The sequence below is a fragment of the Excalfactoria chinensis genome, chromosome 3 (assembly GCF_039878825.1).
Source record: "Excalfactoria chinensis isolate bCotChi1 chromosome 3, bCotChi1.hap2, whole genome shotgun sequence".
In the NCBI taxonomy this organism is placed as follows: domain Eukaryota; kingdom Metazoa; phylum Chordata; class Aves; order Galliformes; family Phasianidae; genus Excalfactoria; species Excalfactoria chinensis.
The window spans coordinates 20537091-20558013 of NC_092827.1; the positions used below are offsets into that span (position 1 = coordinate 20537091).

At 41.7% G+C, this 20923-nt stretch overlaps 1 protein-coding gene across 3 annotated transcripts in view; it reads right to left on the reverse strand.

Annotated features, from left to right (window-relative positions):
• The window catches only part of CSMD1 (CUB and Sushi multiple domains 1), a 935567-nt gene extending 916386 nt beyond the window's left edge, over positions 1-19181 (reverse strand). For all 3 annotated transcript variants that reach the window (XM_072330835.1, XM_072330834.1, XM_072330833.1), the window contains exon 1: positions 18939-19181. In XM_072330835.1, coding sequence (XP_072186936.1) covers positions 18939-19005 — 67 coding nt within the window. In that variant the 5' untranslated portion in view covers positions 19006-19181. The remainder of the gene's footprint in view (positions 1-18938) is intronic.
• Positions 19182-20923: the final 1742 nt, after the last annotated feature.

Below are 20923 nucleotides of genomic sequence, written 5' to 3' on the forward strand. Positions count from 1 at the left end.
TGTAATGAGACACAGGTATAGTGGCAAAGTGAGGGCCATAGGCATAACTGTACTGCACTGAAGAGTGTGGAAGAGAGATATTATTATATTCCAAATATCATGTTATTATATTTTAGAATTAAAGAATGGCTTCTCTATTGGTTTAGCAATAGAATAGGATTCCTTGTAAGATGGGTTCTGGAAACTAGGAGGAAAGAAAGATTTCCTTTTCACAGGACTCAGTGAAACTCTTATTTCTGAGAGAAGGAAGGGGGCTGCGGTCATCAGATCTGCTGCTCTGTACTCCTTCATCATGCCTATTGAAGATTCTATTTCAAGGTGTCTAGATATACCCACACAAGAAGTAAGGCTTTGCACAGAGTTCTGATTTAAAATTTGGGGAGCAGATATTTGGAAGTTGGGCACTGTGGTCTTGGTATTTCAGCTGCAAAGTCACTTTTTGGATGGAGTCCTAGCTAAAGGAATGAATGTATATTTAAAGAAAAGATTGAATATATTAACTTCAAAGTTCTGAGTCATACAGCAAAGAATCCTTTCATAACTAGGGGAAAATGCTCATCTTCTGAGAATATTTTTCTTTCCTAGCAGACCTCAAAGTATAAGAAAGTCAGGAAGAAATGAAGTCTGTCTTAATTAACAAATAGCCATTCAATCAATTATACTTTATCATGTTTAACTCACTTTTCTCCCACAAAAGCAAATTATTGTTGTGTTTACATATATATATATTATTTAATTTACTTCCTTTTCAGAATTGTATTTATTTTTTACTCTGGAGTGCAGATATTTTGGAAACAATACAAAGATCCCTTTAGAATGTAATCTTTTACCAAATATAAGCAGAGGTCTGTGAAATAATCAGTGACTAGGTTAAAACTCATAAAAATGCAGTGTAAGTATTTCCTATTTCTTCTTTATGCGTCTGTGTACAGAAAATGTATATAAAGATATTCATCTAAGTTTTCTACCCCATATTAACAATAACCCTTATACCTATAAAAGAATAATGCAACTCATTATATAAAATATTGATCTGAGACTCATAAAATGAGAATCTCAGATCACAATCTAGGCACAAATCTTATTTGGATAAATTACTGTGTCTTTTATGTGTTGTTGTTTGTTGTTTTTTTTTCCTTGTCTATATAATTAACTGTTTTATTATAAGCTTCTTGGCACAGGAAAGTTCTGTCTTCCATTTGCATGCATAAACACAATAGGACCTTAATTTTGACTTGAATCCCTGGGTCATACTACAATAAAAATGTCATATATTTACCTAGTTTACAATAAAGCAACTCAAAGTTCTTTAATATTCTTCACGGTTCATCTGTTGAAACCTTATATCCTTTGTTTCCTTAAAATGAATCCCAAGAAGGAAATATTATTTCCCTGAACAACTATTAGCAATATTGTAGACCATGTCCTATAGACACTTTTACTATAGTTTTGTGTAAGCTAACATCAGTCTTTCATTCTCTGCTTTCTTCAATATGCTTTCTGTCTTCTAAAGCACCTTTGCATCTTTTTGACCTTGTAAAATATTGCTTTGCCCTGGGCTGATGACTTCAATTTATTTCCTCATTATTTCCCATTTTTATTCTTGCTCAATATAAATATAAAAGTCAATAATAAGACTATTGTTTTATTTAATGAGAATTTCTTAATATTGTTTCTAGCTTAAGTTTTGTGCATTTTGCTAACATTTTTTTTCTGCTAGCAAATTTATATCAGTGATATACACTTACTGCATATGATCATAGTGCTCTGTGATTTCTGCATGTCTTTTGTCCCCACATGAGCCATAAGTCTCATTACAAATTCTCAACCCATCATCCAGATGTACATAATAATGAACAGCAGAGGTCCTAACATGGATTCCTTACAAATTCCATCCAGGCTTCCCCTTTGTGGCCTACAGTTTCACTAGTTTTCCGTCTAACAATTTCTTTGCCTTCACAATGATTCATCCTAGACATTAATCAGAGATGTGGTCCCTTGTCAAAGGCTGAAGAGTAGACTGCATCCATTGAATTCCCCTTATCTACAGTGGCAGCAATATCTTCAAAGAACTCCAGCCAGGTTAGTTAAGCATGACCTCTCCTGCCTGAATCTATGCTGGTTATCCTTAATCAAACTGATTTTCAAGCTGTTCTTTCACATTTCCTTATGGTAGTTTAATCTTTCCCACAACCCTTGTTAAATCCAGTCATCTAGAGTTTCTTGGATTGTTGTATCTTTTTTGAAGACAGAAGATTTTCTTGCTTTCATTCAGCAGCAGCAGATGTTCCTAGAAAGGTGTGCTCTTAATTTGTCAGAAAATAGCCTTTCAGTCCCTCTGGGTCCCTCACTAGCAGTCTAAAAATATATTTTCAAATCCAGATTTAGATTTGAAAGTGAAAATTACTAAAAATACTTCTTTCACACTGTTCTTTATTCTGTGCCTGCAAGCGTGTTTTATCACACATAGCAAAAGAGAGTAAGATACGGTTATCAATAGAGTGTGGTAAAACTTGAAATATTTTGTTCACTTCATAGTTATGGAGGAGGGGAGGAGCTTTACAGGCTGCTCTAAGCCCTAGCAAGCTGGGATAGCTATCAAAAGCTGTTCCAGATGCACTCCTTCACTTACAAAGAGCCAAAATGCAGTGTGTCTCCTGAGGGAAATGGACTTTGCGATAAATTTACACATCTGGGACCTCCAGTCTCAATTACCGTGACTCCCTGCTCCTTGAGGTGAAAACCCATGTAATGTTGCAGCTGATAAGCAATGCAGTACACTGCCAGCACATCACTCTTGTATATCAGAACTCCCTGGTTGAAGTTCAAGGTCAGAGGCTTAAGCTGCTGCACTTCAGTGGGTTGGGTTGAAGTATTTCAGACATATCTTCTGGTGTGGCAGCAGCTTGCAGTAAATCCTGCATTAATAAACAAGGGAAATTTTTTTTACATTATTAGGAAAATGGACAAAACTTGAAGAATAGTGGAAGGTAACTATGGAATTACCTCTGCAGTAGATTCAAATGGCGGCAATTATCTCTCTCAGACACAAGTACACATATGTATTTATGCTATATTAATTAATATGGTAACTGGACACCTTAGGTCAAATAAATGGGAGTGTTCTATCTAGGCCTAAATTTCCTAAGTGCTCTGATATCACTGATGATGTCTGTGGAGATGTAGCAGATAGTTCATTAGTCAAATGGTGTTGCAAGTGTGCGAGAACTGAAAAAAAGAAAAGCTTAGATCTTACGTAAGTATGAACTGCAAGTCAATCCCACCATTAATACATACCAATCTGTAAGATTTATGTCACATTTTGTAGCTTTTTCTTTGAAGAACATAACATGATGATTCTTAATGCCCCGATCACAAAAGCTTTTGGTTATTCATTCAAATGGGCTGCAATTAGATATTGCAGCACCTGCCTTTTACATGTTTCCTGGCAAATCAACTCCAGAGCAGCATTCTGGATTGGCCACATATAGTTCCATTTTTCATAGAATTATTGAATATTCACCAAGCAAGACAGAAATCCAACCAGGAGCGCAACTCTGATGTGATGAGTAACTCTCTCTGAGTAAGAGGGAACCAGCAGGGGTCCAGGTACTGTTTCAGCAGCTTTTTTAATACTCTTATTGAGTTCCTTTAAGTAAGGTTTGGAACCCAAACCTTCCACCTCCAAAGGAAACTTTTACAGGAAACCAACACAAAGCCAACAGGGAGAGTCCAAGGCATCACAGTAGATGCTTGAAAAAAGGATGGTAAAGTAATTGTTTGAGGAAGCTGAATGTAGATTTTCCACAATGTAGATAAGCATTCCAACAGTTATATTACTCTCACTACTTTGGGAAAATAAAAGGACAGTAGTTCCACACTACGAATATCTCATATAAGGCCCAAGTTGGCAGATGCAATTAAGGAGAGTTTAATAGCTTTATCTGTATGGAAGAACAGTTGTATTGGAGATTCCAAGGACTGTTCAATAAATGTACTACACAAATGTTCAAGACATGAGCATTCTGGGAATGCTCAGCTACTCAATTTTAGCCTCAACAAAAAATTTCTAATGAAAGAAAATACATGTATAAATCTAGGTTCTTCTGGAGTTAATGTAGCTAATTCAGTAATCTAAGTATTAGATGTAAATATCTTCACAGTAAAGGGATAGTAGCAACTTGATGCTTAAATTCTTCTGTGCGTTAATTTAGTTCTGAGTGCCCTCAACATCCATGAAATTAATTAGGAACTGAAGAGTTTGACTCATCTTAGATCTAGCTCCTGAATTAAGAAGTTATATTATGTTGCATTGTTATAATCAGCAGGTATTTATTTTCTGAAATTTCGAGGTGATCATTTGTATATTCTACCTACATATTACTATGCTATACTAGATATTTTCAGGTCCGTGTTGTTATAATAACCAAAGATGATTCTAGGCGGAAAGAAGAAAAGACAGATTTTGAAAGATTAGCTACCCATAAACATAAGCAGCATTAAAGCTTATCAACAAAATCTCTTTACATAATCTTCTCAGAACACTATTGTGCTAACTCACAAAATCAACTGCACATCTGATCCTTCAATAAAAGTGGCTGAGGTATTTTATATGGCCCTTTTTCTTACTGTAAAGGGAATAATTTTTAAAAGAGACGTGTATCTTAGAAACAAATTATTACATTCTTGTTTACAATTGACCTAAGTCTTCATTAAAATATTGTGACATAAAATGAGCAATTACTTTTTAATTAAAAACAGCATCTATCTGTAAACTTAATCTGCTTTTTATCATAATCTTAAGGTATTCTTACATTTTAATAAATGTTTCATAACTAAGCAGGAAAAAAAAAAAAAAGCCACCTTGCTTTACAATAGTTTTGGTATCCCATGAAAATGGTCCTCATACTTTCCCTTGTCTCACTGGAAATTTAGATCATAGTATATCAGGTTCATTACGTGCTTTTCCAGTCCTCTATCTAAAGCCTGTGTTCTTATCAGCTCTCTAAAGCTAAAAAAATGTTTTTGTTTGCACTGGACAGGAGGAATCAATGCCTTCCTTTCATGGATGCACACTATCAAGAAATATTCAGAAATTTCTCTTTTATAAAAATGAAACAGAGTCTTTCAGAAAGAAAGAGCAAGATCAGTCTTGGGATCTGCCTCATGATATACTTTTTAAAAACACATTTATTTGTGTTGTTTGGTTTGTTGTTTTTTTTTTTTGTTTGTTTTGTTTTTGTTGGGTTTTTTTGTGTTTTTGTTTTGTTTTGTTTTGTTTTGTTTTGTTTTTGCACTGATAATGTCTGCTTTTCTACAAACACATTTAGAGGAAGAGGGATCAGAATAAAGGGAGAAAGCAGAATCTGCAAAACCCAGAGCCAGCTTACACGCTCATAGGAAGGCTTCTATCTTAGCAAGCAAGAGAAACAATTATCTTCCAGATAGTGCCAAACTAAAACCAGAAACCTAAGAATTAGAGAACAAAGAATATCTTGCATGTTTTTTAGGGTTAAGATAAACCTCTAATTGTTGATAAACCTTTAATTGGGGGGCAAATTCTACAGTGCTACTTTTTAATTTTGGAGATTTCTTTTCTAAATCTAGCTCTTGAGGTAGGAGGACAAGTGGTTAACTCAGAAGAATGACACTATTTCACGTATGTCAGTACAACAAGCCTCTTCCCAAACCTTTCCCAGCAGGGATATTGCAATGTTTTCCAGAGACAATCTGTCCATTGCATTACTTAATTTCTGCAGAAATCAAATCCTTCACCAGATCCCATCATTAGAGTTTATCTTAACTTGCACCAGTTTTTACTAAAAAGAAAACATCGTCAAGGTGTGACATGTGACCACTGGTACAACTGATGTGGAGAGCCAGACCAGAGGGTGAATTATGGCACTTATGTAAGATGAAGCTTTTGCATAGTGCATTTTATATTGCCAATGAGCTACTAATACACTCCACTCCATGGAAGTGAAAGTCAGTGGGAGAGAGGATCACCAGTCAGCTGGCTTGCTGTAATAAGTCCTTGCTGGGACTTGATTTACTAAGCATTTTCTCTTCTGTTACTTCAGAAATATCTCATAAGGTAAAAAAAGTGTTAAATGCCATTGCTATTTAGACGATCATAGTGTACTGCCTTTACTATCTATTGGAAAGCAAATAATCAAAATGTCATTGATGAAAATAAATCTAGGTAATAAGACGTTAGGATAAAGGAAAGCAGCTGTTTGTACTGAAATGCAGGCTATTATTCTTTTAAGTGCATCAGCAGCACTGGCTACAAAATCATTACCATTAAAAATTATGGGAAATGCATTTGGGAATCATACCTTTAGTATTACTTGGTGTCAGCTAAACATCAATATCCAGATGGAACTTTTAGGTGTAGCTGGGAAAAATATATAATTTAGAGATTCACATCACCCCTTCCTATTCATTAGACCCAAAGTTCTAAGTGGGGTGAACCATTTCCAAATAGCTGGAAGCACTCAAGGAAATGATGAGGTACAAGCTTCAAAACAAGCAAAATGCAGTGCTTTTCTGCACAGCGGGAATTAAATTGTAAAGCAGATTGTCAGAAAATAGTGTGGTATTCTGAATTAGGTTCATGAAGAGTTTTGTGAAGTTTAGATTTGTTGATGGATGTTGAACATCATAGACACAACCTTTGGCTAAGACTTCCCTAAACTAACCAGAAACTGCTACAATAGAAGGCTACCTGTATATCCTCTGTCCTGTATGTTTTTCTATGCATTTGCTAATCAACATTGTCAGAGAGAGAACAGTCTGATCTGATTTGATGTGTTGCTTTTTTCACATTTTTAAATACTGAAACCTAAAGACTGAAACATTACCACCAACAACAAATTAAAAACAAAAACAAAAACCCACAACCCTTCACTTCTCTTAAAGATTTAAACTTTAGCAAATTCATGGGACTTGCACACAGTCTGGGCAGAGTTTATGTCTGTGACTTCGTCCTTCAGGACTTAGGAATGCCCTGTGGCTTCGTTCAGGCTCTACACATATTGCCCAGAGTGCACAAGTCAACACAGATCAGACCCTGGGTGCTTTTTTTGCTTTGAATGTCAGACAGCCACTACAGAGCACAATAAATCCTGCATCTTAACATTCCTTCAGCAGAGGAGGAGATTATAGAGTGACAAGAAAGATAAGATCTACAGAAGGAAAATGTTAAGGAAACGGTAAGAGGAAACAAAAGACAAATAGTATTTAACGTTGCGAATCTGATGGTGCCAGTTCTGCCAGCACTATGAGATGAAAGCATTATTATCACCATGTCAGTGTAAAGCCTATGTACCAGCTCAGCAACGTGCCCAGTATGAAGCTGCAGTGGGCTGAATTTCCGAAGACATCTTATTGCTTGAATCTGGTCATGCTGGAAATAACATTCCCACAAGTTCACTTTACTTTCACAATGCTGTCCATTTCTTTTCCTTCATGTTCATGCAACACTTAATGGAATGAGACCTTACATGATGGGATTTATCATAAAATAGAGAAATAAATCACACTATGTGACTATGTCCTGGCATAACATACACTTGTTTAAAGAATAAATATAATAGTAGGCCAAATATCTTGGAAAATCGATGATTGGAGAATGAGAGCGAGGATTTATTAAAAAAAAAAATACAATAATCCTGACTGAAATCTCCATTACAGGCTTCATGCTTTTTCACATGTAACTTCTTTTTTGGGATAGCTAATCTTCCTTAGTGGTACTACTGGAGAGCACATCAATGAAATACAATTATTTCCATCAGCTGCCCATGCTGTCCTCTGTGCTGAATGCCCATCCTTCACCTGACACAGTCACTGTCATCACTATAGCCTATTTTTTCACAGTAGGCAGTACAATATTTTTCCAGTGTCAAAGAGTAGTTTCTTTCTTAATTGATTTTTTCCCCTTGGGGGACGTGATCCTTATGGACATCACTCTTTTGGGGAAGTACCTAAACAACAGCAGTGTCACTGAGTACATTTGAGAAGCAGACTGGTGTTGAGACTGTTGTATAAAATGCTTCTGCTTTACAAAGCTGTATATACCAACGCTGTGTGACAAAGTACTTTCAAAACATTTGCACAAAGCAATCCATCCTGCAAATACAATCATCTGCAGAAAGATGCAGAAAGATACCGAGTGGAGCTTGGTGCCTATCTTAATGTGCTGAAACAGGGGAAGCCTTTTTCCACCACAGCTGTAAAGTTCTGCATCATCCCTTATGAACAGCCTGCTTCTTAGCAAGACAAATGGAATCCCAAAGAACTGCAATTAGTTACCATCAATTTGGGATGAGCGTATAAAATGATGAATACTTGCATAGGTAATAAAGTGGAGGTGGAACTGATTGGTTTTAATTTGGGGCGAAGACAACAGCCTCCATTAACCAATATAGCCAATAGTCCATGAGTTGGCTTCACTCCAAATTTTTATTTGCTGCTGCTTTTAACATTTGTTCCGCAATCACAAACGTTTTGTTACTGGGTACAGCAGATCCAGGGTTTTTGTAGACACGGAATTGCTTAAGTACAACAGCTTTAAAGAAAAACAAACCACCACTTCCCCTGAGAAATTCTCATTGCTAAAAAAAAATAATACAATTCTAGGGAATTATTATTGAGAATCTTCACTTAATTCAGATACTACCTGGAAGATAACAGAAGTTAATGCTGTGTTCACTGTTGTAAATCCATTCTTTTTATGGCACCATATTACCTTCAGATTAGGGTGATTCTGTGTGTAAAATTAAGTACAAAAGTGCTGAGACCTGCAGTCTTCTCTTAAAACGGTGGGAGCTGCAGATTCTCAGCACTCCTGAAAATGAAGTAAAAATAAAGATATCTGTACATCTAGACTCTTGACAATAAACACTATCTTCTGCCCCCTTTCCAGTTTCCTTGAACTTAAACTGGAATTTGGTTTTGAGGTAAAATGAGCTCAGTCAGATGGGTACTTTAATGGTTAGGTATGTACACATTCTTTTATTCAACAAATGGGTATCTTCTTCCATCAGACATTTCAGAAAAAGAGTGTTGTTTTTCACGTGGAATTGGTATGATGAGATGTATCATAAGTGTATGCCATCCCGAAGTCTGTTTCTCTATCAAAAATTCATATAGTACCACTTTACCTTAACACTGTGGATACACTGCATTTTCAGTAAAGTGCAGTGATAAAGACAGTTATGAAGTAAAACAGAACTAAAGATTTCTCTCCAGCACAAAGCCTTGAGGTCCCACCCTATAGTCCTTACTCAAACAACTCACACTCTGAAAGAATGGAATAGAAAGACTTGAAAAAACAGCCATGCTCATTGAAGTTGAATGATTGTGGTCCAAAGTAGTCCAATAAGACAATGGGGAACAGTTTTAATCTAAGACAGGGGAGGTTTAGGTTAGATATTAAGAAAGTTTTTCACCCAGGGGGTGGTGATGCACTGAAACAGGTTGCCCAAGGAGGCTGTGGATGCCCCATCCCTGGAGGCGTTCAAGGCCAGGCTGGATGTGGCTCTAGGCAGCCTGGTCTGGTGGTTGGCAACTCTGCATATGGCAGGGAGGTTGAAACTAGATGATCATTGTGGTCACGGCAACAGTGGTCCTTTAGACCCAGGCCATTCTATGATTCCATAATTCTTTATGATTCTCTAAGTAGCTTGACAATGAACTGGTTACTACTTGAAAAAAGATGCATGAAGCTATCTGAAAGGAGGCTATAACTTTGTCCCCTTCTCTAGCAGATAGAAATTAAAGATCTGAATATACAATTTCTAGCTACAGAAACTCGGATTTATGGACAAAATGAGAACCAACCCTAAAACAAGCAGTTAGGTGTCTCAGTTTAGTAAAAATTAATGATTTGGATATATATTTAAAAAATGATAATAATAATAAAAATTAAAAAAAAAAAGAAAAAAAAATTAAAAAAATAGAGGAAAACTGAATTACTTTGACACAACTTCTCAATTTTACTTCTAATGTGATATGACTCATCTTAGATCCATTGGAAAAGAAGTAAACAAACTACACCAACTCAGTTGCCATCATCTGCCAAGAACATCTTAAAAAGAAAACTACTACTGAGCTACTTTTCTTGTCTTCACTAGAGATAAACTTATTTACTCCATGGAGTCACTTCTCACTTTATCTCCATTTCTTTTACCATGTTTTCCTCATTGCTAACAGCAACCAATGAAACCCTAACTCCTTAAGTCAAAAAATTACTTCCATAAGTAAATTAAATTAACTTGGACTAGTTTTATATAATTTCAAAACAATTGATTTAATGTGAGATAAGCATAAAAATAATAAAAAGGGGGACTTCAGCTTGTTTAATAGCAACATGTTTTGTATGAGAAGTATCTTAAATAGCATTTTAAGCATATGGACAACGGTCTTTTGATTATGTTCTTCATTCATTGAACTAATGTTATAATTGGAACTGTAAAAGAAATGAAACGATTAGTCCCACTTTGTTCTATAATCCCTCTCTAATCTAATTTCCTCAAAATAGCTGCAAGACAATATATTGTCACGAAGATCGAAATGACAATTATAAGCTGGCCTATCCTCTCTTCATTACCTGTTACTGTTTCTACAATGACAATTTCATATTATCACATCACTAATAAATGGAATCTAAATCACTCGATAATGCATCTAAGTCAGGTTCTCTGCTGATGTAAATCAAGTGAGATCCATGGAGGGGATTTCAAAATGTTATATTTCTAGTTCCTATTTGTAGATCTTAAAATCTGCTGGATCAGGCTGACCCTTTGCTGGGCTAAATGATACTAAAACTGAAAGAGAGAGCAACTTGATTTTCCAAAATATTCCCTGAATTACTGCTTTGAAGAAAGGATTTCGGAGCTTCTCAAGAGTTGACAGGAAAAATCTAAATTGTCATGGCAACATGAGTTGAAGAAATTCTTCTTTGCTGTTTGCAGAGATCATCTCCATGCTATCAGCCTGTTTACTAGATGTTGCTAAAGAAAGCAATTAAAGGTTGATCTCTTCTCAGAAACAAATTTTACTGTTGGGGAAAACTATTGGTGACTGAGATACACTTCAGCTGGGTCAGAGATTTTGAGGCACCACTCATCTCCAATACAAAAGATGTTTATGTGATTACTTGCATTTTATATTAATGACTAGGAACTCAAATTCTCTTTATCATTATTAGATTTGTTCTGGTATCTCTGTTTTAATACAAGGCCTCTCTATGATGTGTGGCTCTAGTAAAGGTCAGACTCCGAGACCAGAAAGGTTAATAAGATTTACTTTTTTTGTGCATGTGTGTGAGCTCCCCCACCTTTGTATCAGGTCAGAATCTGGTAAAATCTAAAACATGAGCAACCCAAACTGTCCGAATGAGGACTAATGTTTATAGGACCTAACTAGTTCTTCACAGCAGAATGCTTTATAAACTCTGTTTTAGCTACATTATGTAACTAGGGGAGGGTAGGAAAATTTCAGTGTTTGTATGTATTTCAATTAAATACCATGATAAAGCCTTCCTTGTAAATGTTTCATACAGAAACAAGTTACATATGGCCAAGTACATCCCACAGTAAAAAAGCTACTATTGCTGCTACCGCTGACTTTTTAAAATCTATTAGCATTACATTTTGTAGTTTGAGAGACATTGCAAACAATGGGTCAAGGTGTGTGATGGGGATATTTATGTGCTGGGATAAAGAAAATCAATTTCATTTCTCATGAGAGACATCTACAAATGTAGAGGGTCAATGACTTCGATATTAGCAGTTGCTTGATTGTACAGAGGTCCTTAAAGTGAATGACAAAACAGCTTTTTCCCCCCAGATGCTTGGCATGACTCAATCCATGTATTATATGAAATATCAGCAGGATGCCAATAGAGAATCTGGCTGCTGGGGCAAAGCTAAAACAGTATACTTAGTCACTTGGAAGCAGTCAGATTCTGCATTGATATCCCACAGACATGAGTGAGAACAGAGTGATTTGTCATAACTACTGGTTTCTCAACCAGAAGCATTTAAAATTAGCCCCAAATTAAGTGAAACTCTGTGCATTTGTCTTAATTTCATTAAAATGACCCCTTTGAAAATTTCACTTTTGTGAGGAAACCTCTTCAGGAGGGACAAATAGCAACAATGGGTCAAAATGTTTCTTTTTGCTGTTTACTTTCTTAAGTACCACCTTGAAAAGCATCACTCTGTCCTGATTTCTTATTGCCACTATCACTCGCACTCCTCTTCTGAAGTTGAGAGCAAGGCAGATTCCCTGATCTCACATGGATTCCAGTAACATCTGGCAGCTCTTTCCCTGATAATATGACTGCTGGTTGTGCACCTTTAGCTATGCTGCACAAAGCAAGTTGCTGGATCCTGGCTCCCATAGGTGTTATGTGCATCACAAGGTCAGGCTGAGCCCTGGGGCACTCCTAAAATGCAAGCTCTAGCCCAAACACAGCACTCAGAGCCTAAGCTCTCCATCACATATTTTGGATACTCTGCAAAGAGAGTTGAGGACCCCTGTCCATTTCAGAAGCAGACGTTGCAGGAGCAGTGAAGATGCTTTAAATCCAACCCTCAGCTGGACCAGTGTACCAAAAACATCCTGTTTGTGATCTCCATTTTGTTGATGCCCACCCCTGGCCCTGAGCTTCACACATAGCCAAATGCTGGCTGCACTTTGATTCCCAGTGTGCTGCACAGTGCTGAAGTTTCAGCAGCTGTGTAACTGTTGTTCTCTCTGTGAATATGACAGTGAGAGTAACACAGGTCAAAGAAAGAAAATCATGATTTATGAAGTGTTTTACCTTGGTCAGACTTGATCTGAAAACCAAACCATAGGATGAGGAAAACAAACCTCTCCAGCCCCAGATTTGCCCTCATCCAAAGGGCTGCTGCAAACAACAGAACTGTAAGTACATTAAAATTTTAAAAAATAAATAAATCAAATGCAGGTGTTGAAATATATTTGTGTTAAAAACAAGGAAGACAGAAAAGAAATATGAAATATTTTATGTTTTGCAAGATTTGCATGGAAAAGCTATCACCTTGAAACTGAGTAAGGCATGAAGGCGCTGCAAAAGGTATTTTTAAAGTGCTGACAAAATGTGATGCAACAGTTTGCAAAACAAACAGTGCACACATCGTTTTATTCTTTATTATTTATTCAGCTCTCTGTCAGCTGCAGCACTGTGAGCATTTCTTTTGGGAAGCCACTGTACAACAGAGACATGAATACGGAACATGATTCTGTACTTCAGTATCCATGGGATACTGTAGGAAAGACATAAAACACCCGAAGACTAAACTGATACAGGCTTCTCTGTACATTGTTCTCCTTAATTTCTTAAAGGAAAACAAAAAAAAAAATAAATGTAAATGTTGGAATAATAAAGAGGAAGCAAGGCAAGGAATGGATAAAGTCATACTCAGAGATATTAGAGATCTTGTTTAAAAACAAAATACTCTTATAAATAAATTAGCCTTTTAATACCAGCAATACTGTCTGTTTGGATTCACCCAATTTTCATTTGCCGGTCTTTCATGTGCGTAAGCACTGTGAGAAGTGCTCGGCCACCAGAACTCACATCAAATGGGATCTGGATTCACTGCTCATCTGCAGTACCTGCTGAGTCAGACTTATTTGGAGCCCCAGCATTTTCAGCAGTGGATGATCCAAATATTGCCAAAATCAATAGGAATTTCAGTTTCAACTGCAGCAGGATAAAGCCTTCATTACTGTCCAAAGGTTGGTTTTCCTTGTCAGAGATGACTTCAAAATGACATTGAAAGAGGTGGAATCACTATTTCAGTACCATATATGTATTGCTAAAATGAAGGATCTAACAATTATAGAGTTGCGACAAAAGGTGATTTATTTTTGTACTGGAAATTAGAACTTCACAATGATTGCAATGAATCTGCTTAACTTTTGGTAAAATCCAATCATTGATGATATTCGGATTCATCGAGAGGAATTCTGATTATTCATCAGTAATATAACAGTGTTTAGATCTGTTAACTGAATGTGCCCTCCAGGTAAAAACTGCAAGAAACTGTTGTTGCTTTCTCTCTCTCTTTAATGAGTAAGAAATGCAGAACAAAATGTTTCTCTCTAAGCAAGTCAGACTTGTTACTGGCAATAAGATGCAGTATTACTCTTGTAAGAGTTTTCATTGCATGCATGCCTTCACTTACTGTTCAATTTCTAAATGCAGGCAACTGATGAATGTTGCCTTTGTGTGTCAATATAACACCAGCAATAATCCAAGTAATTTGTTTAAGCAGTTATTCTGTAGAGAAATACTGATAACAAATACAGTGTAGATTTTCTTGAATGCAATAGAAGTGTCATAGAGCTGAATGAAATCTTTCATCCAGTCAGAACAAAGATGTGTGAGGACAAAGTAGCATCTCGCAGCTTTCCTCGGGCATCGATGACATTTTTCCCTATTTCAAAAGTTACTGGTTGATAAAAATGGCTTAAAGGAAACTGCATTTGACATAGAAAAGTGAAGTATCCAAGCAGAAGAAAGTGATTCACACACACTAGGAGAATTTCCATATGATTCTCATTCTTTGCTCACTGAGAAATTGGAAGAGAATCCAATTAACTAATCCAAATCTCCTTAATTTTGCAGCCACATGGACAGCTAGAGGCCAGCTTCTGAATCAGAGACCCTGACTGAAAGCCAGCTGCATCCTCAAGTTTTATCAGAACTCGTGTCCAATACTTCTGCTACTACTTCAGTGCCTCAGTTCACCAGGCAGTTCCTCTTTCAGTGCTGCAGCCCCTGCCGGTGGCAAAGAGCCCAGCACCGTGCTGTGGGAACTCCACGCACACTCACAGCTGTTCGCCAGCAGAATAATGTCAACATGTTCAGAGACACAGCAGGTCAATACGGATCCGAGCAAAACAAATTAAGTCGTATCCCTGAAGTCACTGGAAGTTTTCTTTATATGGTTGCACCACTCAGCAGTTACTTCTCCGAGGAAAGGTTGTGAGAGCAATGCCAGCGTGCAGGTGTTTAGATAGCATGGTTTCCAAAGGTTGGAATTGGCAGTCCCCGAGGTGTCTCAGACCTTCTGGGGAGCACAATACACTCTGAATGCACTGATTTCTGTTTTAAATGTGGACACAGTTTCAGACTGTTCCTAAGAATCTTTAATGTCTGTAAGTAGTACCGGGGCCAAAGTCCAATACTTAACTTGTAAAAAGTGTTTGTATCAATGCATACACAATGATAGCACCATACAATGGGTAACAGAGATGAAGAGCTGAATTCTATGTCTGTACAGGAAAAAATAAAAATAAAAAATAAATTAGAAGAAAGACTACAGGAAAAGAAAAGCACTCCACACCTGATCAAAATCACACTTGTCTCTGTAAAGGGTCATGGGAATGACAGTCAGTAGAATAAACGGGAAAAAGTCCACAATCATGCTTCCTCAATCTATAGACCACTGAAGTGCCCTCACAGACCTCACTGCATCCACACCTGCCTGGTCTTGCACCACCAGCAGCTGCTCACAACATGCCCTGCTCCACCCGCTGGGAACCCCACGCTGGTGAGCAGTGGGACACCAGGTCTCACGAATGGCTTCTGCAAAAGGGCGGCTTGGGGGAATCCTTGTTGAATTGCTATGTTCTGCACTGTATTATGTTCAGTTTTTCCATACTTCCTATTTTTACACAGAGTTAAGGAGGTTGTATATGTATAACCCCATGCAATAGTACAGATGTAGCCAGAGCTGGCTTCTGTTTTCTGCCTTTCCATGGCCAGTTCCCCACTGCTCTGGAGTTGGGGTGGAGAAGGCACCCACAGAGCGCAGAGTCGTGCAGTAGGTATCCAAAACACAGCTTTCGTTTGTTTGTTTTTTTTCTCAGCTCATTTTCACTCAAATTGTTTCAGCCTTCTCTGGAAAGGAATGGAGCCTCTCTAGAGAGGGCGGCTTCACAGCATGAGAAGCACAGCTTTGGAGAGAGAGAGAAAATACATGACTTTAAAAGAGAGAAACATTCTCAGTTCAACAAGAGGAGGCCTTAAACATAGCGGTAACTTTGTGTGATGTACCCACAGCAATTATTTTGACAAAGTGAGAGCAGCAAACAGAAGGTACATAAAATGTTTTGGTTTTTATTTCTTAGAAAATAAATAAATAAATAAAAGACAACAACAACAGAATGCTAAGCTATAGATGTGGGAGTCCTTCCACCGCGCGGATCTGATTTCAGACAGCAATGTGTTTCCTTTGCTATTTCCATTAATCTGAATGATACCTCTGAAGCTGCACCAGGAAATAAAACCTTATGCACATTTTGTCAGAGGCAATTAGGTGGCGATGAAGGTGCTCTCGCTGGATATCAGAACAAGCCCAGGAAATGATCTCAAAGCCATACATTCAAACATATGAAGCAATACGTATTCCTCCGCTGAAAACAGCAGTTCTCAGATCACAGCAGAAAGATATTTTAATCTTTAATCTTGAACTTCAGTCTGAGCTCAGTCTAAATCTATCATTTCCTCCCCAGCAGTTAGGTGGTTGTTTGTTTTTTTTTTTAACCAAAAACGGCATGGCCATATTTGGTGTTTCAAGTACATCACGAGTTTTTATGTTTGCTTTTGCAAGGATATAGCCCATTACAATTAGCAAATGGCTCTACACACATGGCCATCTGAGTGCAGAGCCGAGCATCTGCTGCTGCTGTGTAGAGCATCACTGCTCCATGGGGCAGCTCTGGGTATGGGGCTCCCACACAGCACCCCAGCTTGATTCCCAGCAATTTCTGCAGCATAACAGACAGGGAAGGTTCCCCCGAACGCTTTCCAAAATACTCAGACAAAACGCCACCATGGAAATACGTATTGAGTTGTACCTCAGATCTACCACAAGAAACTATGACGTATGTTCATTTTCATCCTTTCTTATCCCTTTAAAAAGTTACAGACAACTGCACAGCGGCATAGGGTTTGCATTTGGTTTCATAGCGAGGAACACTGTGGAAATCAGCCCACCTCCCCTATACTGACTGATAAGAGGAAACGTGTGGCAACACCTCCAGAAACGGCACTTCGTGGCTTTTTTTTTAATCACAAAATGCCCAAATAAACCAAAGTCCACGTGATTTCCTATTGCAGCCCCTACGGAATTATTCTATTACCGTGGGGACAGTAAACAGGGAGTCCTGGGGACCGATTCTTTAAAGTGGTATGTGCTCCAAGAAGCCGAGGCTCTCCGTGTTCCTAGGGAAGGAGTTCTTTCACTCTCTAAACTATAAATGCAATTTCAGCCTCAGGATTACATTTGACTAAATATAGATACCTGCGCTCAATTGCCTGGGAAGGTAAATGGGAAAGAATTATGTCAAATGTCCCTGCTGGTTCCCCCTTCTACCTGTTGTTTGACTTCAATATTAAGTCAGTTTGTAGCCCTTAAGTAGGTGTATTGCTGCTCCACATTAAGCACTGTATAATTACATTCTGCAGAGCGGCATCGGAGGCAGTGCCCAAATGTTCCTGGCAAAGCCTTTGTATGTAAGCAAAACACGTCGGATCTCCGCTGAATAACCATGATCCAGCCTCCAGCTTTTCATATGTGCTGTCAGCCATGAAAAGAAAACACTTAAATGTCAAACGACAGAACCAGCTACAGTGTATTTAACAAATGAGCCGCGGGTGTCGGCCCGCTGTGGCGCGTCCCGGGGCGGCGGGGCCGGAGGTGGGTCGGGGGCCGAAGTTCGGGCACGGCGCTGACACCGAATGTGGCCCCCCGGGCCGTGCAGGGACACCTCGCGAGGGAACAGCGGGCGGAGAGCGGAGGCAGCGGCTGGGCTCGGGCGGAGGCGCAGCTCCGGACCGGGCTCGGCTGCGGCGCTACCCGGGGATCGCGGCTCCGGGGAAAAGGCTGCAGCCTCGCCCGTCTCCATGCGCCCTACCCACCCCCCACCCCAGCATCGTGCGAATAAAGCGTAACAGTGCTAAAAGCGGCGAGGAAAAATAAAATGGTGGGGACGACGCGAAGCGCCGCGGAAGGGGTAAGGGAGCCGCACGCAGCACAGAGCGCGGGGGAACGCACCGTCCTCCCGGAGGCGGAGGGGAGGGCTGCGGGGACGGTGCCGCTGCGGGATGCGCCGCCCGCGCCCTCACACGCGCACCCGCACGGGGCTAACGGGGCGAAGTGAATACCGAGCAGGGAAGTTGTCTCCAGCGCTGAGGCAGAGATGGGGCTGAGGCCAGCCCCGAAGTTGTGTAACCCAGTTCTCTGCCGTCACCCCCACCCTCGTTTCCCCTCCCTCTCCGCATTGATTTTAAGGAGGACCCCGGACGGGGGTGGGAGACGCCTCGCGGCCCGGAGCCCCCTCCCCTCGGCATGCGGGGGGACCCCGGCCCCGCACACCTCCACAATCACAGAACTCGGGGGGAGTGGGGCTGGCCGGGGGCGGCTCTGCGCGACACCCACTCCGCGCTCCCCCTGAGCTGGGTAAAAGCGGGGCGGCGGAGAGAGAAAGCCCAACTTGCCGGCCCGGGGACTGTCTCTCCTCGCACGGTGGCGAGTGCCGCTCGGGCATGTGTGGGGAGCGAAGTGTAGGCAAACTCCGGCGCTGCCCAGGAGCTGATGCGCGCAGATCCACTCGCGGCGCAGAGGCGGCTACTGCACGGCTCCCGGGGCTGAGGGTCCCCGCGGGGAGCGGCCGGCGGGCAGAGAGCGCTCGGGGAGCCGGGGGACGGCGGGAGGGAGGGAAGGGAGCAGGGAGAAGGAGCCGGCGGCTGGGAGCGCGGAACGGAGCGCGGGGAGGGAGAGCTCATGCGAGCGGCTGAGCCGAACCGAGCCGAGCCTAGCTGAGCTGAGGGGTAAAGCCGTGAGCACAGCCTGCGCGAATCCAGCCCCTAGTGCAAGAAACCCAAATCTTACCCTGAGCCGCAGCGAGGAGCCCCGCGCAGAAAACCAGCAGAGCCTCGAATTTCCTCCACGCAGTCATGTCTGCGGTTATTCCACACGCACCCGTGCTCGCACCGAACCCCCAGCGGCTCTCCTGGGCTGCGACCGCGTCTTCGGAGCGGCGGTGGGGCTGCGGACGGCGCCGGCTCAGCACCGCGGGGCGAGGAGAGGCGGGGAGCGGCGACGCGGCTCCCGGCGCCTCCTGCAGGACTGCGCGGGCGGCTGCCTGCGCGCTGCCCGCAGCATCAGCCCCGCTCGGCGCCCGCGGAGCCCCGGCGCCGCCGGCCCGCCGCCCGCCCAGGGGAGGGGAGGGGAGGCGCGCCCGGCGCGGCGGGCAGCGCGGCAGCCACGGCCGCCGGAGGGGAGAGCCGGGCGGCGGCGGCGATGGGAGAAGGCTGCGGGGAGCGCGAGGGAGTGGAGGAGGAGGAGGAGGGGAGAGGGAGGGATCGAGCAGAGCGCGGCGCAGGCAGCGCGACGGAGGGGCTGCCAGCCGCGCGAGGAGCCGCCGCCGCCGCCGGACTCAACCATCACTTCCCACGGAGAGGGGAAGGGGCCGGAGATGCGCAGCCGAACCCGCAGCCTTTCAGCGACATCTCGGGGGGCTGCCGCTGCCCCCCGCGGGCCTTCGGGAACCAAAGCTCCCTCGGTCCCACCGCTGTCCAGAGCCCCCGGAGGTTCCACCGCACCCGCATTTCCCCGGGCAGCCCAGGGTGGGTGTGCGGGCATTGGGCAAACTGGGGTGGGGATCCTTTCGAACTCTGTTCCCGTACTGGAGGGACGGAGGCTTTCGGGTCCAACGTGCCCGGCTTCTCACGTCCAAGTTTCTCATCAGAGCAAGGTGCATTTCCTAAAGGAAGGTGAGGAGCCAGATCAGCTCTCTCCTTGAGGAGCACGGCTTTGCCTTTACTTCACCATGCCACACGGCTTCTGTGGCCAAGCGAAATTTCTGCCATTAAGTAACCTTTCAAAATATTAAGCCCTCCAAACCGAACCATCCCAATACACAGCAGCATCAGACAGTGCCTTCTCCAGCACCACCTCAAACCCGTGATGTTGGTTCCATGATCTTGTGGGATGGGTTGGACCTCGTGGTGGACCATTGAGAGTCACAGAGATTGCCACCGCCACCACTGCACACTGGGCCTAAGGGCATAATTCACACTTGCCTGCCTCTGTAATTAAAATACAAAGGCTCACAGTAAGGAAAGAGTCACAAATACCTTTGGAAATCTTGTTTCAAGGTTATAATTATTCACTTATGATGAGTTTTTTTCTTTCGTGGTGAAATATGCAAAGTTGTTTTCTCATTGTGAGTTGCAAGAAGATGGTGAATGGGCCCTGAACGAGGTAGGCTGACTCTGTAATAAGCCTGTATTTATGGATAAACCTTGCGGTTCTCACTCAAAAAAGCCCTTCAGGCCCGGCGAGCTGCCGAAATAGACGTGGCACTGCTGCCATCTCGTGGCCGCCCCTTCCTCCCTTCTGCCTCTTCTCCTCTTCCTCGCCTTCCCCGAGTTTCCCGTCGGCTCCAAGTGGGACCAGAACATTTACACGGGGACTCCGCATCCATTCGGGTTTTAACAACGCCTCGGGTCTCACGTTGGCATTCGTGACAGTGATGCTACGCTGCTAGGTGTTGTTAGTACCTGCATCACACAGCCAGGATGCTGCACAGTTCCCCCATCAGTGCTGCTCTCCACGTACACCTCTCATTTACCTCTGATCATGGGCAGGGGGAAATCCTAACGATCCCAAGGGTAGAATCTAAAACAAAAAGGTCAAAAACCTTAAGCTGGGATTCTTCCTTTTTGGCCTGCATTAACCTGAGGCTTACATTTCTGCAAAGATTCTTCTACTGCTGCCGCAGCTGGTCCAAGTGCAGGTCATGCTTTTCACTTTTGTTTTGTCATATTGTCTGTTGAGCTGGAGCAGTTTCAAAGTCCTAAACCCCCTTCCAT